Genomic DNA, 21,850 nt, shown 5'->3' with positions numbered 1-21,850 from the left:
TATACAGCCTCCACATTGACTCTGTACTGGTACCTCCTGTATATAGCCTCCACATTGACTCTGTACTGGTACCTCCTGTATATAGCCTCCACATTGACTCTGTACTGGTACCTCCTGTATATAGCCTCCACATTGACTCTGTACTGGTACCTCCTGTATATAGCCTCCACATTGACTCTGTACTGGTACCTCCTGTATATAGCCTCCACATTGACTCTGTACTGGTACCTCCTGTATACAGCCTCCACATTGACTCTGTACTGGTACCTCCTGTATACAGCCTCCACATGTATATAGCCTCCACATTGACTCTGTACTGGTACCCCCCTGTATATAGCCTCCACATTGACTCTGTACAGGTACCTCCTGTATATAGCCTCCACATTGACTCTCTGCCGGTACCTCCTGTATATAGCCTCCACATTGACACTGTACTGGTACGTCCTGTATATAGCCTCCACATTGACTCTGTACTGGTACCTCCTGTATACAGCCTCCACATTGACTCTGTACTGGTACACCCTGTATATAGCCTCCAAATTGACTCTGTACCGGTACCCCCTGCATACAGCCTCCACATTGACTCTGTACCGGTACCCCCTGTGTATAACCTCCACATTTACTCTGTACTGGTACCCCCTGTATATAGCCTCCACATTGACACTGTACTAGTACCTCCTGTATACAGCCTCCACATTGACTCTGTACTGGTACCTCCTGTATATAGCCTCCACATTGACTCTGTACTGGTACCTCCTGTATATAGCCTCCACATTGACTCTGTACTGGTACCTCCTGTATATAGCCTCCACATTGACTCTGTACTGGTACCTCCTGTATATAGCCTCCACATTGACTCTGTACTGGTACCTCCTGTATATAGCCTCCACATTGACTCTGTACTGGTACCTCCTGTATACAGCCTCCACATTGACTCTGTACTGGTACCTCCTGTATATAGCCTCCACATTGACTCTGTACTGGTACCTCCTGTATATAGCCTCCACATTGACTCTGTACTGGTACCTCCTGTATATAGCCTCCACATTGACTCTATACTGGTACCTCCTGTATATAACCTCCACATTGACTCTGTACTGGTACCTCCTGTATACAGCCTCCACATTGACTCTGTACTGGTACCTCCTGTATACAGCCTCCACATTGACTCTGTACTGGTACCCCCTGTATATAGCCTCCACATTGACTCTGTACTGGTACCTCCTGTATACAGCCTCCACATGTATATAGCCTCCACATTGACTCTGTACTGGTATCTCCTGTATACAGCCTCCACATTGACTCTGTACTGGTACCCCCTGTATATAGCCTCCACATTGACTCTGTACTGGTACCCCCTGTATCTAGCCTCCACATTGACTCTGTACTGGCACCCCTGTATATAGCCTCCACATTGACTCTGTACTGTACCTCCTGTATACAGCCTCCACATGTATATAGCCTCCACATTGACTCTGTACTGGTACCTCCTGTATACAGCCTCCACATTGACTCTGTACTGGTACCTCCTGTATACAGCCTCCACATTGACTCTGTACTGGTACCTCCTGTATACAGCCTCCACATTGACTCTGTACTGGTACCTCCTGTATATAGCCTCCACATTGACTCTGTACTGGTACCCCCTGTATATAGCCTCCACATTGACTCTGTACTGGTACCCCCTGTATATAGCCTCCACATTGACTCTGTACTGGTACCCCCTGTATATAGCCTCCACATTGACATTGTTCTGGTACCCCGTTTATAGCCTCCACATTGACTCTGTACTGGTACCCCCTGTATACAGCCTCCACATTGACTCTGTACTGGTACCCCCTGTATACAGCCTCCACATTGACTCTGTACTGGTACCCCCTGTATACAGCCTCCACATTGACTCTGCACTGGTACCCCCTGTATATAGCCTTCACATTGACTCTGTACTGGTACCCCCTGTACATAGCCTCCACATTGACTCTGTACTGGTACCCCTTGTATATAACATCCACATTGACATTGTTCTGGTACCCCTGTTTATAGCCTCCACATTGACTCTGTACTGGTACCCCTGTATACAGCCTCCACATTGACTCTGTACTGGTACCCCCTGTATACAGCCTCCACATTGACTCTGTACTGGTACCCCCTGTATACAGCCTCCACATTGACTCTGTACCGGTACCTCCTGTATATAGCCTCCACATTGACTCTGCACTGGTACCCCCTGTATATAGCCTTCACATTGACTCTGTACTGGTACCCCCTGTACATAGCCTCCACATTGACTCTGTACTGGTACCCCTTGTATATAACATCCACATTGACATTGTTCTGGTACCCCGTTTATAGCCTCCACATTGACTCTGTACTGGTACCCCTGTATACAGCCTCCACATTGACTCTGTACTGGTACCCCTGTATACAGCCTCCACATTGACTCTGTACTGGTACCTCCTGTATATAGCCTCCACATTGACTCTGTACTGGTACCTCCTGTATATAGCCTCCACATTGACTCTGTACTGGTACCCCCTGTACATAGCCTCCACATTGACTCTGTACTGGTACCCCTTGTATATAACCTCCACATTGACATTGTTCTGGTACCCCGTTTATAGCCTCCACATTGACTCTGTACTGGTACCCCCTGTATATAGCCTCCACATTGACTCTGTACTGGTACCCCCTGTATATAGCCTCCACATTGACTCTGTACTGGTACCCCCTGTATATAGCCTCCACATTGACTCTGTACTGGTACCCCCTGTATATAGCCTCCACATTGACACTGTACTAGTACCTCCTGTATACAGCCTCCACATTGACTCTGTACTGGTACCTCCTGTATATAGCCTCCATATTGACTCTGTACTGGTACCTCCTGTATATAGCCTCCACATTGACTCTGTACTGGTACCTCCTGTATATAGCCTCCACATTGACTCTGTACTGGTACCTCCTGTATATAGCCTCCACATTGACTCTGCACTGGTACCTCCTGTATACAGCCTCCACATTGACTCTGTACTGGTACCTCCTGTATACAGCCTCCACATTGACTCTGTACTGGTACCCCCTGTATATAGCCTCCACATTGACTCTGTACTTGTACCTCCTGTATACAGCCTCCAATGTATATAGGCTCCACATTGACTCTGTACTGGTACCTCCTGTATACAGCCTCCACATTGACTCTGTACTGGTACCTCCTGTATACAGCCTCCACATTGACTCTGTACTGGTACCCCCTGTATACAGCCTCCACATTGACTCTGTACTGGCACCTCCTGTATATAGCCTCCACATTGACTCTGTACTGGTACCTCCTGTATATAACCTCCACATTGACTCTGTACTGGTACCCCCTGTATACAGCCTCCACATTGACTCTGTACTGGTACCTCCTGTATACAGCCTCCACATTGACTCTGTACTGGTACCCCCTGTATATAGCCTCCACATTGACTCTGTACTGGTACCCCCTGTATATAGCCTCCACATTGACTCTGTACTGGTACCCCCTGTATATAGCCTCCACATTGACTCTGTACTGGTACCCCTGTATACAGCCTCCACATTGACTCTGTACTGGTACCCCTGTATACAGCCTCCACATTGACTCTGTACTGGTACCCCCTGTATATATTCTCCACATTGACTCTGTACTGGTACCCCTGTATATAGCCTCCACATTGACTCTGTACTGGTACCCCTGTATATATTCTCCACATTGACTCTGTACTGGTACCCCCTGTATATAGCCTCCACATTGACTCTGTACTGGTACCCCTGTATATAGCCTCCACATTGACTCTGTACTGGTACTTCCTGTATACAGCCTCCACATTGACTCTGTACTGGTACCCCTGTATATAACCTCCACATTGACTCTGTACTGGTACCCCTGTATATAGCCTCCACATTGACTCTGTACTGGTACCCCTGTATATAACCTCCACATTGACTCTGTACTGGTACCCCCTGTATATAGCCTCCACATTGACTCTGTACTGGTACCCCCTGTATATAGCCTCCACATTGACTCTGTACTGGTACCCCTGTATATAGCCTCCACATTGACTCTGTACTGGTACCCCTGTATATAGCCTCCACATTGACTCTGTACTGGTATCTCCTGTATATAGCCTCCACATTGACTCTGTACTGGTACCCCTGTATATAGCCTCCACATTGACTCTGTACTGGTATCTCCTGTATATAGCCTCCACATTGACTCTGTACTGGTATCTCCTGTATATAGCCTCCACATTGACTCTGTACAGGTACCCCCTGTATATAGCCTCCACATTGACTCTGTACTGGTATCTCCTGTATATAGCCTCCACATTGACTCTGTACTGGTACCCCCTGTATATAGCCTCCACATTGACTCTGTACTGGTATCTCCTGTATATAGCCTCCACATTGACTCTGTACTGGTATCTCCTGTATATAGCCTCCACATTGACTCTGTACAGGTACCCCCTGTATATAGCCTCCACATTGACTCTGTACAGGTACCCCCTGTATATAGCCTCCACATTGACTCTGTACTGGTACCCCCTGTATACAGCCTCCACATTGACTCTGTACTGGTACCCCCTGTATATAGTCTCCACATTGACTCTGTACAGGTACCCCCTGTATATAGCCTCCACATTGACTCTGTACAGGTACCCCCTGTATACAGCCTCCACATTGACTCTGTACCGGTACCCCCTGTATATAACCTCCACATTGACTCTGTACTGGTACCCCCTGTATATAGCCTCCACATTGACTCTGTACCGGTACCCCCTGTATATAGCCTCCACATTGACTCTGTACAGGTACCCCCTGTATACAGCCTCCACATTGACTCTGTACCGGTACCCCCTGTATATAGTCTCCACATTGACTCTGTACAGGTACCCCCTGTATATAGCCTCCACATTGACTCTGTACAGGTACCCCCTGTATATAGTCTCCACATTGACTCTGTACCGGTACCTCCTGTATATAGCCTCCACGTTGACTCTGTACAGGTACCTCCTGTATATAACCTCCACATTGACTCTGCACTGGTACCCCCTGTATATAGTCTCCACATTGACTCTGTACAGGTACCTCCTGTATATAGCCTCCACGTTGACTCTGTACTGGTACCCCCTGTATATAACCTCCACATTGACTCTGTACTGGTACCTCCTGTATATAGCCTCCACGTTGACTCTGTACTGGTACCCTCTGTATATATATATATATATATTCCTATTCATGGAAGTATTTATGCATCATCTACATATTCATATTACGCTTCTACGTCTGTGTACAGTAAAGTATTACTTGTTAGACGTAAGAGAAAATATATATATCAGCTTATTGTTAAATAATGATGACGTTCTTTCAAATACAAAAAGTGTTGTAACTATTGTTTCCAAACTGCGTTACCCACTCCAGCCAGCAGATGGCGATGAGCGTCTTTCAGGTGATGCGTCTAGCGTGACGTATAATGGACTGGACGGACGCTTCTTCAGGAACAACAAAGCGCCTACTCTTTCAACCACCTCGATAGCTTGCTCGACAACATAAAACTGAAATATTGACGTTTCAGGCCATGTTAATGTGCATTAGCTAATCGCAGTGTTTAAAACACATTTCAGTTGACCTTAACTTGAACCAAATGTGCTTGTTCAATTTGCAAATTTGTTAAAGATTGATACTGAGCCTAGCACTAGGCTATTCGCTAATGCTAACTAGCTAGCTAACATCCCTGACCATGAGCTCATTAAACTACTCATCCCCTGCTGAAGAAGAGGATGTCTGCTGTCCGGAGAAAGAAGCTCTGGCGCTGAACATTGTCGTGAAAGACGAAGAGGAGGATATTACAGTGAAAGGAGAGAAAGAACCTTTCAGAATGGAAGAGGAGGCTGTTATAGGGAAAGAAGAGAAAGCATCCTCTTCCTCTCTAAAATGTTCTATCTCAGTAAAGGTGAAGGAGGAAGACGTTTTGGGAGTGAAAGAGGAGGAGACAGAATATCAGATTAACACCAGTGAGTACTGTCTTAAAAACAGAGGCACAAACTATGCAGTTGTTGAACTAATGTGTGGTTTTTAAGGGGCATTCTACTTAAGTTCTTCACTTCAATGTGATGTTCAGTACTATATAAATTGTTAAAGGGTCAATCTGTCATTGCTACATATATTTTTGGGACTTTTAAATGAGATTTAATTATATATAACAGGCTTTCAAAATGTAATAATGGAGCATAATTTATACTTAAAATATCAAAGGGACACAAAAGGCACCCAATTAATTTAGAGATATTAATGCCTCTGATAAGACCCTATGACTGTAATAGACAGTAATAATTGATGATGGTAATAAGTTCACCATCTGTTTGATGTTCTCGTTCAAACAGGAGAGAGACATGACTATCGTGGATCCTCTGGGGAGCCTCAACATCCTGATGCTGACGAGGCAGAGAAGAGTCTCTCCAGATCAGAACACCAGATGGTACAGCTTGGTCTGCTCTAGCATACAGCTTTCTCTATCGGGGGCTGGGTTTCTGTAAGGCACTTTATGACAACAGTGACATCAGCATCCATAATGATATGTGTCTGTGTCCCCTCTTTATGGTTACCAGGACAACGCTAGCCCTTCCGCCCTCCCGGAGTCCCTGTGTCGTGCCTCTCCTGGTAGCACGTTACTGCTGGGTATGAAGAGGTTGTCTGTGCTGCTGGTGGACTGCAGGAAAACAACGGGGCTGAGTGGAACTGTGAGAGGAGGAGAAGAGAAGAAAGGATCAGATTTGACACATCAAAGTAAGTGCTGTAGTTTGAACAAATAAAATAGATCTGCCCACTGGAATCTGTTACCAGGACAACCAGCAGAGTTCTGTTTGGTGACAGGAAGATAGACTGGTGTCTGTTACCAGGAAAACCAGCAAAGCTCTGTTTGTTGACATGAAGATAGACTGGTATATTTCCAACACAGTAGACAGTTCTGTTAGTTGACATGTAAAACCTTGATGTAAGTTTGTTTTAGAGAGAAGCCAATAGACCATATAAAACCTTGATGAAAGTTAGATTTAGAGAGAAACCAACAGACCATATAAAACCTTGATGAAAGTTCGCTTTAGAGAGAAAGTTTCAAGATGATCTGATGTAAGGTGCATGTTTTACAAAAACCTTTTCCATAAAACATTATGGATGTTACATTGCCTGTCCCAGTCAACCACCCTATCTTTACAAGACTGTAGAACAGGAACTTGTCGGCCCTGCACTAAGGACCAAATTGTGATAAATAGAAATGTTTACCAGTTCCATTTAAGGACCAAACAACTAACAGCTGTGCCAAATCAATTTCAAAATAGTTGGCAAGAGATTTTCATTGTACTGATTCCATGGCACATGGTTTATGAATTGACACGCAAAATGACGCCGGATTCAAAGCTTCAATTATTATACAACATTTATGCAACCAATATAATGTTATATATGGGGATACAATCTTCCCAGCTCTGCAGATTTTGCTGCGAGGAGGCAGTCATTAGATAATTTATTTTGGTACTGTCCATATGTAGCTCGTTGTTGGTCACAGGTCCAGGAATCGCTGAAGAATTGCAACATTTACCTAGAACTAACGCTGCAGATGGCAATACTGGGTCATTTGAAAAGTCCTATTCAATCAATCAATAATATTATAATTATTTTAACAAAAATGTTTATCTTTAATTTACAATCTGTAGAAACTATGAGAATCGAAAAGTTGAGTACTTTTGTGAAGCATCACAGCACAGTTAAAATATATATGGCAAATATAAATCCCATATGGATGTTAAGAGACAGATTGGAGGGGTTGAATGGAGCTGAAGGGACTGGATGGTGTTTAGAGACCGATGGGAGGGGTTGAATGGAGCTGAAGGGACTGGATGGTGTTAAGAGACAGATGGGAGGGGTTGAATGGAGCTGAAGGGACTGGATGGTGTTTAGAGACAGATGGGAGGGGTTGAATGGAGCTGAAGGGACTGGATGGTGTTAAGAGACAGATGGGAGGGGTTGAATGGAGCTGAAGGGACTGGATGGTGTTTAGAGACAGATGGGAGGGGTTGAATGGAGCTGAAGGGACTGGATGGTGTTTAGAGGAAGGGACAGAAGGGAGCGGTTGAATGGAGCTGAAGGGACTGGATGGTGTTTAGAGACAGATGGGAGGGGTTGAATGGAGCTGAAGGGACTGGATGGTGTTTAGAGACAGATGGGAGGGGTTGAATGGAGCTGAAGGGACTGGATGGTGTTTAGAGACAGAAGGGAGGGGTTGAATGGACTGGATGGTGTTTAGAGACAGAAGGGAGGGGTTGAATGGATATGAAGAGTGGGACTGGATGGTGTTTAGAGACAGATGGGAGGGGTTGAATGGAGCTGAAGGGACTGGATGGTGTTTAGAGACAGATGGGAGGGGTTGAATGGAGCTGAAGGGACTGGATGGTGTTTAGAGACAGATGGGAGGGGTTGAATGGAGGTGAAGGGACTGAGTGGTGTTTAGAGACAGATGGGAGGGGTTGAATGGAGCTGAAGGCTGGGACTGGATGGTGTTAACTTGGCTTCTACTGCATTCGCGTAACAGGCAGGCTCCTCGTGGAGTGCAATGAGAGGCAGGTGGTTAGAGCGTTGGACAAGTTAACTGTAAGGTTGCAAGGCAGGATCCCCCGAGCTGACAAGGTGAAAATCTAGCGTTCTGCCCCTGGACAAGGCAGTTAACCCACCGTTCCAAGGCCGTCATTGAAAATAAGAATGTGTTCTTAACTGACTTGCCCAGTTAAATAAAGATTCAATAAAGGTGTAAAAAAAATCTGCAAAATCGCCGCCCAAAAATACCAAACCTGAGATCGGCCCTAATTAATCGGCCCACATCTAAGATGGAGTATGTCAGTTTCAATGTTACGGTCTTTGATTCAATTATATTTTTGAAACTCAGGCTGTGTGTGTTTATCTGCGTCATTCCTTGATCATTCCTTGTGGTCCTGTAGCTCAGTTGGTGGAGTATAGTGCTTGTTAAACCAGGGTAGTGGGTTTGATTCCTGGGACCATCCATATGTTAAGTGTTTGCAAACATGACTGCAAATCGCTTTGGATAAAAGTGTCTGCTAAATGGCAGATGTATCCACTGATTATACCAAACATTTCGAACACCTTCCTAATATGGAGTTGGACCCTCCCCTTTTCCCCTCGGAATAGCCTCAATTCGTCGGGGCATGGACTCTACAAGGTGTCGAAAGTTTTCCACAGGGATGCTGGCCCATGATGACTCCAATGCTTCCCACAATTGTGTCAAGTTGGCTGGATGTCCTTTGGGTGCAGTGGAGGCTCCTCAGAGGAGGAAGGGGAGGCTCCTGAGAGGAGGAAGGGGAGGCTCCTGAGAGGAGGAAGGGGAGGCTCCTGAGAGGAGGAAGGGGAGGCTCCTGAGAGGAGGAGGGGTAGGCTCCTGAGAGAAGGAAGGGGAGGCTCCTCAGAGGAGGAAGGCGACTAAATATAATCACGTCACCAAATAATTGATTAAAACATGAAGGTCTACAGTAGCCTCAGCAGCATTCTGTAGGGTAGCACCATGGTGTAGCCTGGAGAACAGCGAGTTTCCATTTCTCCTCTGAGTATTTTGACTTCAATACAAACCTACGAGGTTTTGGAAAAGTTTTTTTTCACCTGGTCACATCAGCTGATGTGCATTGAAGTCCAGGAGCGAAGGGAAAAGGTGAGAGGAGGAGAGAAGGACTACAACGTGGCTGTAATGAAAGTGAACTGTGTTTACACATGATCAGGGGTGTATTCATTCCGAAGATTCTGTTGAAAAACATTTCTTAAACGGAACAAAACAGCGATAAACATACCTGAATTTGTTCAAAAGAAACTCTCGTTTGCAACTGCTGGACTAATGATTACATCCTAGATCAGCAGGTGAGAGTGGTATTGAATGTGTCACTGTCTGTCACCTTAAATGTTTCTCTCAACCTGTGTGCACCTACATTGTGAACTTTCATTCATCGACTAGGTTGTAGCTACCTCATGATGGGTATAGGGAAAATGTGAGTATAATGTAGTATCCTAGACCTATCGCTGTTATGTTGAACAGGGTGAATGGAATATGAATGACAGTCATCCAACATGCTGTAGTAGAAATAAGGCCATGCCCATGAAAAACAAAATGGTCCTCCCTCATCTTAAACGGCACTGACCGCCCCTGTTACGGTGGTGGACCATTCTTGGTACACATGGGAAACTGTTGAGTTGGAAAAACAAATCACAAATCGGTGCGCCTGGAACCTACTACCATACCCCGTTCAAAGGCACTTAAATATTTAGTCTTCCCAATTCACCCTCTGAATGGTACTCAGACACAATCCATGTCTCATTTGTCTCAAGGCTTAACAATCCTTCTTTAACCGGCCTCCTCCCTTCATCTACACGGATTGAAGTGGATTTAACTAGTGACATCAGTCAGGGATCATAGCTTTCACCTGGATTCACCTGGTCAGTCTATGTCATGGAAGGAGCAGGTGTTCTTAATGTTTTGTATACTCAGTGTATAGCAGGACAGATATTCAAGTGCTATTTCCATGTGATGCATTTGCTCTATTGTTTACAGGATTATTTGTATTTTATAGAGCATGGCTTTAAGGGATGGTCACATCTAGACAAAAACGATTGTGAAAAATGTTTTGTTAGACTTCAGTGCAGCTTTTGGCATTCTCGATCATAGCCTGCTGCTGAAAAAACGTATGGCTTTACACCCCCTGCTATATTGTGGATAAAGAGTTTTTATTTTAAAATGTCACCTTTATTTAACTAGGCAAGTCAGTTAAGAACAAATTATTTTTTTCAATTACGGCCTACGACTGCCTTGTTCAGGGGCAGAACGACAGAGTTTTTTACCTTGTCAACTCGGGGATTCGATCCAGCAATCTTTCGGTTACTGGCCTACCGCTCTAACCACTAGGCTACCTGCCGCCCCAGAGCTACAAAATCAAGTTTGAATCAGGAATTCCCCAGGGCAGCTGTTTGGCACCTACTTTTTTCAATCTTTACCAACAACATGCCAATGACATTTGAGTAAAGCCAGTGAGTCTATGTATGTGGATGACTCAACACCGTACACGTCAGCTACTACAGCGACTGAAATGACTGCAACGCTTAACATAGAGATGCAGTTAGTTTCAGAATGGGTGTCAAGGAATATGTTAGTCCTAAATATTTCTGAATACCTTAAAACCTCTTGGTGTTAGGGGGCAGTATTTTCATTTTTGGGAAAAAAACGTCCCCGTTTTAAACGGGATATTTTGTCAGGAAAAGATGCTAGAATATGCATATAATTTACAGCTTTGGATAGGAAACACTCTAACGTTTCCAAAACTGTAAAGATATTGTCTGTGAGTATAACAGAACTGATGTTGCAGGCGAAAGCCTGAGAAAAATCCAATCCGGAAGTGCCCCAGGTTTTGAAAGCGCTGCGTTCCAATGACTCCCTATATGGCTTTGAATGTACCATCAACGAGCGTACGCTTTCTACGTATTCCCCAAGGTGTCTTCAGCATTGTGACGTAGTTTTACGCATTTCTGTTGAAGAATAGCCGTATGGGGGCATATTGCGTAAGTGGTCACATGGTGGCTCCGAGAGAGATTCTCGCGTAAAGTGCAGAGGTAGCCATCACTCCAATCGGTCCTAGAGAAAAAGGAATTGTCCCGATGGATATATTATCAAATAGATATTAGAAAAACACCTTGAGGATTGATTCTAAACAACGTTTACCATGTTTTTGTCGATATTATGGAGCTAATTTGTGTTACGTGTAAATGAGTGAAGAGGTGTGGAGTTAGGCGCAGAGAGCAAAGGATGTGGGAAACACAACACGCTTAAATGTCCTGGAAACATAACATGTACAAAAGTGGAAACACAAATGAACAGAAATATAAACGGACAGCGTGAAACCCAAATGCCAACAAAATACACTCAAACAAAGAAACAGGAGAACAAGCCCGCACGAAACAGAAGCGGGCTGAACAGACTATATATAACCCTATCCTAACAACCAAACAAGAAACAGGTGATACCAATTAGACAGAACTAAACGAACACAGAACAACGGATCAGCGATAGCTAGTAGACCGGGCGACGACGACCGCCGAGCGCCACCCGAACAAGAAGGGGAGTCACCTTCGGTAATATTCGTGACAGTACCCCCCTGCTGACGCGCAGCTCCCGCAGCGCGCCGACGCCGGCCTCGGGGACGACCCGGGGGCCGAGGCGCTGGGCGATCCGGACGGAGGCGATGGAATTCACTCAACATAGATGGGTCTAGAATATCCCTCACCGGGACCCAGCACCTCTCCTCCGGACCGTACCCCTCCCAGTCAACAAGGTACTGCAAGCCTCTCACCCGGCGTCTCGAGTCCAGAATAGCTCGTATCTTGTACGCCGGGGACCCCTCGATGTCCAGAGGGGGCGGAGGAACCTCCGGAACTTCATCTTCCTGCATAGGACCAGCTACCACCGGCCTGAGAAGAGACACATGAAATGAGGGGTTAATACGATAATACGAAGGAAGTAATAATCGATAACAAACCTCATTTATTCTCCTCAGGACTTTAAATGGCCCTATACACTGCGGACCCAGCTTCCGGCAGGGCAAGCGGAGATGCAGGTTTCGGGTCGAGAGCCAGACCCTGTCCCCAGGTGCAAACACGGGGGCCTCACTGCGGTGACGGTCAGCGCTCTTCTTCTGCCTTATACTCGCTTGGCGTAATGACTCTTGGACCGCCCTCCAGGTCTCCTTAGAGCGCTGTACCCACTCCTCCACCGCAGGAGCCTCAGTCTGGCTCTGATGCCACGGTGCCAGGACTGGCTGGTACCCCAACACGCACTCAAATGGTGACATGTTGGTAGAGGAGTGGCTTAGTGAGTTCTGGGCTATTTCTGCCCAGGGAATATATCTCGCCCACTCCCCTGGCCGGTCATGGCAATACGACCGCAGAAACCTACCCACCTCCTGGTTAACTCTCTCCACCTGACCATTACTCTCCGGGTGATACCCTGAGGTCAGGCTGACCGAGACCCCCAGACGTTCCATAAATGCCCTCCAAACACGGGAGATAAATTGGGGGCCCTGATCAGAAACTATATCCTCGGGCACCCCGTAGTGCCGGAAGACATGGGTGAAAAGAGCTTCCGCAGTCTGTAGGGCGGTAGGGAGACCGGGCAATGGGATAAGACGGCAGGACTTAGAGAACCGATCCACAACGACCAGGATTGTAGTGTTACCCTGAGAGGGGGGGAGGTCAGTAAGAAAATCTACCGAAAGATGGGTCCACGGCCGTTGTGGAACGGGAAGAGGTTGTAATTTACCTCTTGGCAGGTGTCTAGGAGCCTTACTCTGGGCGCACACCGAACAGGAGGAAACATAGAATCGCACATCCCTCCTCAAAGTGGGCCACCAGTACTTCCTCTCAAGACCTCGCACTGTCCTATAAATACCTGGGTGACCCGCCGAGGGTAGACAATGAGCCCATCGAATCAATTGATCACGGACAGCCAGCGGCACGTACCTACGACCCTCCGGACACTGTGGAGGCGCAGGTTCCCCCCTTAGCGCCCGCTCGATGTCTGCGTCCACATCCCATACTACTGGTGCCACCAGCTTTTTTCTTCACAAAAAAGAAACTCGAAGAGACAGGTGACATGGAGGGCTGAATGTACCCCTGTCCCAGAGCCTCGGTGATATAAGTTTCCATAGCCACCTTCTCCTCCTGGGACAAAGGATACACATGACTCCTGGGGAGTGCAGCGTTACCCTGGAGATTTATCACGCAATCCCCCTGCCTATGGGGTGGTAATTGGGTCGCTTTCTTTTTACTGAAAACGATAGCCAAATCGTCATACTCAGCTGGAATGCGCACGGTGGAAACCTGGTCTGGACTCTCCACCGTTGTCGCACCGATGGAAACCCCTACACACCTGCCTGAACACTCATCAGACCACCCCTGTAGAGTTCCCTGTTTCCACGAAATCGTAGGATTATGAATAGCTAGCCAGGGAATCCCCAGAACAACTGGAAATGCAGGTGAATCGATAAGGAACAAACTAATTCGCTCCTTGTGATTCCCCTGCGTAATCATCTCCAACGAAATTGTGGCTTTCTTTACCAGCCCTGACCCCAATGGTCGACTATCTAAAGAGTGCACGGGAAAAGGGGGGTCTACATTTACTAACGGAATCCTCAACCTCTGAGTGAGTCCGCGATCTATAAAGTTTCCAGCTGCGCCTGAATCTACCAGTGCCTTATGCTGGAGAGAAGGAGAATAATTAAGGAAACAAATTAATAGGAACATGTGACCAACAGGAAACTCTGGGAGAGTGTGGTGCTTACTCACCTGGGGTGACCGATGAGTGTTCTGCCTGCCCTCACGATTCCCAGATGAATTCCTCCAGTACCGACCAGACGTGTGCCCTCTCCGGCCACAACTGGTACAGGAGGAGCTTCCTCCTCCGATCTCCCTTGACGCAGTCCCTCCTAGCTCCATCGGGATAGGGGCAGGATGATCAGGAGGTAGAACTGACAGGACCCTTTCAGAACGTCCACGAGCAGCTAGCAGATGGTCCAACCGGATCGACAGGTCTATCAGTCCATCCAGGCTAAGCGTAGTATCCCGACAGGCCAGCTCCCTACGGACGTCCTCTCTCAGGCTCCACCTGTAATGGTCTATCAGGGCCCTGTCATTCCAGCCTGCTCCCGCAGCCAAGGTCCGGAACTCCAGCGCGAAGTCCTGCGCGCTCTTCGTCCCCTGTCTAAGATGGAACAATCTCTCACCCGCCGCTCGACCTTCTGGAGGGTGATCGAACACGGCCCTGAAAGTAATCCTTCTCACCCCCCCCCTTAAAAGATTTAGATGCACTATTGTAAAGTGGCTGTTCCACTGGATGTCATAAGGTGAACGCACCAATTTGTAAGTCGCTCTGGATAAGAGCGTCTGCTAAATGACGTAAATGTAAATGAAACGGCGGATGAACTCCGGGTAGTTGTCCTTCGCTGAGTCGGGCCCGTTCCAGACCGCATTAGCCCACTCCAGGGCTCTACCGGTCAGGCAGGTGATGAGGACCCCTACTCTCTCCTCCTCCGAGGGGGCCGGCCGAACGGTGGCCAGGTAGAGGTCTAATTGCAGCAGGAATCCCTGGCACCCCGTCGCTGCTCCATCGTAATTCCTCGGAGGCGTCATGTGCAGAGCGCTGGAACCGGATCCAGATGGGGGAGATGGTAGAGTTGCTGGTAGGAGGGTCGGTGGGGTAGTAGTAGGGAAACCATTCCTCTCCCAACGATCCATCCTCTCCATCATCTGATCCATCGCTGATCCTAGGCGATGGAGGATGGACGTGTGATGTTGAACTCGCTCTTCCATAGTGGGAAGAGGAGTGGTCGCTGCTCCTGCTGACTCCATAGAAAGGTGCGGGCTTCTGTTACGTGTAAATGAGTGAAGAGGTGTGGAGTCAGGCGCAGAGAGCAAAGGATGTGGGAAACACAACACGCTTAAATGTCCTGGAAACATAACATGTACAAAGTGGAAACACAAATGAACAGAAATATAAACGGACAGCGTGAAACCCAAATGCCAACAAAATACACTCAAACAAAGAAACAGGAGAACAAGCGCGCACGAAACAGAAGCGGGCTGAACAGACTATATATAACCCTATCCTAACAACCAAACAAGAAACAGGTGATACCAATTAGACAGAACTAAACGAACACAGAACAACGGATCAGCGATAGCTAGTAGACCGCGACGACGACCGCCGAGCGCCACCCGAACAAGAAGGGGAGTCACCTTCGGTAATATTCGTGACAATTTGGAATATTTTTCGGAGTTCTGACCGCAATTTCCGGGTGATTTCTCAGCCAAATGTGAAGAACAAACAGAGCTATTTCGCCTACAAAAATAATCTTTTGGGAAAAAATTAACTTTGGCTGTCTACCTGGGAGTCTCGTGAGTGAAAACATTTGAAGTTCATCAAAGGTAAACGATTTAATTTGATTGCTTTTCTGATTTCCGTGACAAGTTTGCCTGCTGCTAGCAAGGCATAATGCTATGCTAGGCTATGATAAACTTACACAGATGCTTGTCTAGCGTTGGCTGTAAAGCATATTTTGAAAATCTGAGATGACAGGGTGATTAACAAAAGGCTAAGCTGTGTTCCAATATATTTCACTTGTGATTTTCATGAATAGGAATATTTTCTAGGAAGATTTATGTCCGTTGCGTTATGCTAATTAGTGTCAGATGATGATAACGGTCCCGTTCACGGGCTGGGTGTCACTACAGGTTAAGTTACATGGCCTACTATGCTAATTCTGTAGCGGTATTGTTAGAGGGGGCTAAAGAAATATTTTGTTGGTGGGCCAGGCAGGTATTAACCCTAGTTATTAAAGTTAGTTATTACCTATTATAACATTGTTATTATTATTATTAAATATTATTAAATCCGAAAGGATGAGAATAGAATAGATAGAGTAGCGCTTCCAGACACATTCTAAACATGATGGAGTATTAAAGGAGGACTGTAGCATCTAATGATGAAACATTATGGAGTCTTAAAGGAGGACTGTAGCAGCTAATGATGAAACATTATGGAGTATTAAAGGAGGACTGTAGCATCTAATGATGAAACATTATGGAGTCTTAAAGGAGCCTTGTAGCATCTAATGATGAAACATTATGGAGTCTTAAAGGAGGACTGTAGCATCTAATGATGAAACATTATGGAGACTTAAAGGAGGACTGTAGCATCTAATAATGAAACATTATGGAGTCTTAAAGGAGGACTGTGGCATCTAATGATGAAACATTATGGAGACTTAAAGGAGCCTTGTAGAATCTAATGATGAAACATTATGGAGTCTTAAGCTTTAATTTGTGGTATTGCACTTGTGAATGCATGAAAGTAACTTTTTTCTAATAAAAAAATATATATATTTTGCACTCTGCAATTTCACCGGATGTTGTCGAAATGTTCCGCTAGCGGAATCCCTAGCCATAACAGGTGTTAATGTGTTTGAACCAATCAGTTGTGTTGGGACAAGGTAGGGGTGGTATACAGAAGATAGCCCTATTGGGTAAAAGACGAAGTCCATATTATGTCAAGAACAGCTCAAATAAGCAAAGAGAAACAACAGTCCATCATTACTTTAAGGACCACCACAATAATGGAAGATCCAGAGTTACTTCTGATGCATAAGTTCATTAGAGTTACCAGCCTTAGAAATTGCAGCCCAAATAAATGCTTCACAAAGTTCAAGTAACAGACACATCTCAACATCATCGGTTCAGAGGAGACTGCGTGAATCAGGCCTTCATGGTCGAATTGCTGCAAGGAAACCACTACTAAAGGACACCAATAAGAAGAAGTGACTTGCTTGGGCCAAGAAACACGAGCAATGGACATTAGACCGGTGGATATCTGTCCTTGGGTCTGATGAGTCCAAATTTGAGATTTTGGACCCGAGTGTCATGTCTTTGTGAGATGAGGAGTAGATGAACAGATTATCTCCGCATGTGTGGTTCCCACCGTGAAGCATGGAGGAGGAGATGTGATGGTGTGCGGGTGCTTTGCTGTTGACAATGTCATGAATAAATAAATCAAAGTCACACTTAACCAGCATGGCTTCCACAGCATTCTACAGCTATATGCCATCCCATCTGGTTTGGGCTTAGTCCCACTGTCATTTGTTTTTCAACAGGACAATGACCCAACACACCTCCAGATTGTTGGAAAACGATTCCAGGTGAAGCTGTTTGAGAAAAAGCAAGGGTGGCAACTTTTGAAGAATAAAATATATATTTTGATTTAACACTTGTGGTTATTACATGATTCCATGTGTATTTTGATGTCTTTATTATTCTACAATGTAGAAAATAGTAAAAATAAAGAAACCCTTGAATGAGTAGGTGAGTCCAACCTTTTGACTGGTACTGTACATTAAATTCCCTAACAGCTCCAGTGGACATTCCTGCAGTCAGCATGCCAATTGCCCGCTCCCTCAGAGACCTGTGGCATTTTGTGTGAACCAACTGCACATTTTCGAGTTGCCTTTTATTATCCCCAGCACAAGGTGCACCTGTGTAATAACCAAGCTGTTCAATCAGCTTCTTGATATGCCACACTGTCAGGTGGATGGATTATCTTGGCAAAGAATAAATGTTGACTAACAGTGATGCTCATGAAACATCCAACACTTTACATGTTGCGTTTATACTTTTGTTTTTTTGTTGTTACTATCAGTTTTAGGAACATTTACCCAAAATATGACATCAGCGATAATCAAAATGTTGAAAATCTGTGAATGTCTAAATAAGAAATTGGTCCATTTAAACATTAATGTGTCGAACCCTTTCAAAAACGGGGAGATGTTACTGATGTGCTTTGTATCTGCGACGTAAAAACAAGTTTTGGACTTCCACACCAAATTACTTCTTTAGTTATTTTATGTTTAAGGAAGTGTGTAGGTCACATTCTGTATCATACAGCTATGAAAGTTATATATTTAGAACCACCTGTTCAATTGGAATCCAGCGACATCTGTGTCTTCAGTGTCCTAGAACTGTCTAGGTTTGTGTGTTCTGACTTGTAAAACAGGATGAATAAAATAAGTAATGTAAACATATCAGTAATTACCAGGAAGCTCTACATTTGTTTTAAACACTAACACACTAGCAAGGTTGTTTTATCATGTGGTTTCATTCGGGTCTCTATTTAAAAATAACACTGTCTTTGGCAGGAGAAAGGCCCGACTCGGAAGAACCAAAGCCAGGGACGTCCAAACTAGCAAGACGACACCAGTTCTCCCACTGTAGAAAGGGTTGTGACCGGTTATGGGACCTGAAACAACACGAGAAAATGCACACAGGGGAGAAGCCTTACCACTGTTCCCAGTGTGGAAAGTGTTTCAACCAGAGAGTAACCCTGAAACAACATGAGAGAATACACACGGGAGAGAAGCCTTACCACTGCTCCCAATGTGGAAAGTGTTTCGGCTGGTCAGGGGGGCTGAAACGACACGAGAGAATACACACGGGAGAGAAGCCTTACCACTGCTCCCAGTGTGGAAAGTGTTTCAACCGGAGAGGAAACCTGAAACAACATGAGAGAATACACACGGGAGAGAAGTCTTACCACTGCTCCCAATGTGGAAAGTGTTTCAACCGGAGAGTAACCCTGAAACAACATGAGAGAATACACACAGGAGAGAAGCCTTACCACTGCTCCCAATGTGGAAAGTGTTTCAACCATTCGGGGGATCTGAAACGACATGAGAGAATACACACAGGAGAGAAGACCTACCACTGCTCCCAATGTGGAAAGTGTTTCAACCAGAGAGTAAACCTGAAACAACATGAGAGAATACACACAGGAGAGAAGCCCTACCACTGCTCCCAATGTGGAAAGTGTTTCAACCAGTCGGGGGATCTGAAACAACATGAGAGAATACACACGGGAGAGAAGCCTTACCACTGCTCCCAGTGTGGAAAGTGTTTCAGCTGGTCAGGGGGGCTGAAACGACATGAGAGAATACACACAGGAGAGAAGCCCTACCACTGCTCCCAATGTGGAAAGTGTTTCAATCAGAGAGCATACCTGAAAAAACATGAGACAATACACACAGGAGAGAAGCCTTACCATTCCTCCCAGGGTGCAAACCATTTGCCCATTTAGGAAGCCTGAAAGAACACGAAAACATATTACTCATAACAGTCATTTAAACGTCATTAGAGAATCCACACAGGAGAGAGAAATTACTTCTCTTAGCGTGTATATTGATATACATCACATTGACTTAAAATTCATCAGAGAACATACACAGTGCTCCCGTTGTCTTATATTGTTGACTGACAATGTGTTTACCTGTCTTTACCATATGAAATTAAATGGTACAGGGTATACTCAAACATATATTTGTTTGTTTTTATTAGAAAACATGAATTGAATATGGAGTATGTCAGTTTTAATATAAAGGAGATCAGGTTCCTTGTTTTAAATTGTCCTTTTTAAAACTCTTTGTGTGTGTTTATCTGGGTGTGTCATTCCTCCAGCACTACAGATAATCAAGTGATATTTGGATGTGATGCATTTGTGCCATTGTTGACATCTACATTGTAGCCCACTGATGATTTAATGAAATGAAAATGTTCAGACTCTGTAATGGAAAATGTTAATTGTTTGTGTGTCCACATAACTGAGTATGTGACTAACCTTGTGAAACTGTCCTATTATAATCTCCTGTTCTTGGGACTATCATTCTGTGTTGCAAACCAGCTGCACCTGCATCCTTGTATGAATAAAGTCCCTCCCAGGAACAGGAAACTATAAAGATATGTGCTAATCACTCAATGCTTCAGGAAATCAGACTGTCTACACTGCGCTATGTAACTCTGTTATTCTCTCTGAGCTCAGAAATAAAGAATCTTGGTTTGACTTGGACTCCAGCAGATCCTTAGTTTATAATATCCACCACAACTCGCCCATGGATTGCTGTTTATTATTGTCTCAATGAAGAGTTCCTCTTTCGACTTTCCTGGGGGCATTTACAAACCTCCCACTGGTTGAATAAAAGTTTTTACCCGAATGATGAGATTATTTTATTTGTCAAATGGCAACCAAGCATTGATCATCATGTCACCAGAATAAGAACCTCAAAATGTATTGGAAAGGAGCATCAAGCTCATCATGTGCACTTTCACCACCCTGTGAAGTTCATAACTTATTTCATCTGTAGCCTAATAAACTACATGGTTTCTCAAGTCATAGTGGGAGGACCACACAACATATCATGTGACTCCAAGTTAACTAAGATGTGGTTGTTATCATTAAGGAGTTTCCACAGCCATTTCTCGCTTAGACATTTTTACTGACACAAATATACAAACAAATTGTCAAACGGAGTAACAAATAGTCTGTCGGCATTTATAAAAGTGTACAGGCATATCCTGTTTCCATCAGCCCGGTCATTACTTTTGAAATGGTTGGATCAATATCCACCTTCATGATATGGATGAATCCTGATTTGGAATGTCTGGAGTAGTTCTATATGATGTCATAATTCACCCCTCTGATTATCAAGTGATATTTGGAATGTCTGAGTAGTTCTATCTGATGTCATAATACACCCCTCTGATAGTGATACATTTGCTCCATTGTTTCCATGTCAGTTGGTTTCCCACTCTGATGATTTATATCTGACAGAGGGGCTTTAAATGAATAGTATGGTGACATCTTAGTGGGGCTTGAAGTAAATAGGATTATTAATCATAAACTCCTATAGCAGCAATACAATGCAGCTTTGACATCAAGAAGAGAATGGGCTGATGGGTGGTGGTGCTACTCTATAGGTAAGGCTGTTCAATATGAATGTTCAATACACACAATAGGTTGACTGGGGAGGTGATGTACCACAGTCAAAGTCCTGCAATAAGAGCTAAGATGCTAATATTTGTTGTTAGGTTGATCAGTAGCCAGTTATTCTCAAACCAGTTACGAAAAAAATAGACTTATTTTTAAATCGTATATCTTAGTTTTTCCATAGAACGTATCTGTGAGGGGAAATGTGTTTATACGCTAACATCCAAGCTAAAATCGCCTGCTTATGGAATTTAGCCAATTTTACTAGGATTTTATCAACATTAAAATTACATCAAAGCAAAAATTCTAAACCACTAACAGAGTCAAATAATACTAAGGGCAAGACATTCCAAATACTGTTCTGGTTCTTAATATACTTCAGAATCCAATTGATTTTAAAAGTATTATTTAGCGCCAAGTAGCGTTTCAATT

At 44.8% G+C, this 21,850-nt stretch overlaps 1 protein-coding gene across 2 annotated transcripts; it reads left to right on the top strand.

The window, feature by feature from the left end:
* Positions 1–5,435: 5,435 nt before the first annotated feature.
* LOC135567772 (zinc finger protein 501-like) lies at positions 5,436–20,645 on the top strand. 2 transcript variants are annotated; one of them, XM_065014993.1, is made up of 4 exons: positions 5,436–6,035; positions 6,405–6,499; positions 6,630–6,807; positions 18,801–20,645. In XM_065014993.1, exons 1-4 carry the CDS (start codon positions 5,762–5,764, stop codon positions 19,733–19,735), a joined length of 1,482 nt encoding a protein of 493 aa, XP_064871065.1. In that variant the 5' UTR covers positions 5,436–5,761; the 3' UTR covers positions 19,736–20,645. The 2 variants fall into 2 exon arrangements, with proteins under 2 accessions (XP_064871065.1, XP_064871066.1); XM_065014994.1 differs by lacking the exon at positions 18,801–20,645 and adding an exon at positions 17,763–18,742 and having other exon boundaries at positions 5,439–6,035.
* Positions 20,646–21,850: the final 1,205 nt, after the last annotated feature.

The sequence above is a fragment of the Oncorhynchus nerka genome, unplaced genomic scaffold, assembly GCF_034236695.1.
Source record: "Oncorhynchus nerka isolate Pitt River unplaced genomic scaffold, Oner_Uvic_2.0 unplaced_scaffold_1817, whole genome shotgun sequence".
Classification (NCBI taxonomy): Eukaryota; Metazoa; Chordata; class Actinopteri; order Salmoniformes; family Salmonidae; genus Oncorhynchus; species Oncorhynchus nerka.
Note: the sequence above shows the minus strand (reverse complement) of the source record. Positions and strands in the feature narration are given on the sequence as shown.

What these genes read in the sequence shown, in the direction of transcription:
- LOC135567772 (XM_065014993.1), top strand. Translation starts at nt 5,762, where the DNA reads ATGAGCTCATTAAACTACTCATCCCCTGCTGAAGAAGAGGATGTCTGC. An exon ending in AGAATATCAGATTAACACCA is followed by an intron (nt 6,036 to 6,404) that starts GTGAGTACTGTC and finishes TCGTTCAAACAG; the next exon opens with GAGAGAGACATGACTATCGT. An exon ending in CCAGATCAGAACACCAGATG is followed by an intron (nt 6,500 to 6,629) that starts GTACAGCTTGGT and finishes TATGGTTACCAG; the next exon opens with GACAACGCTAGCCCTTCCGC.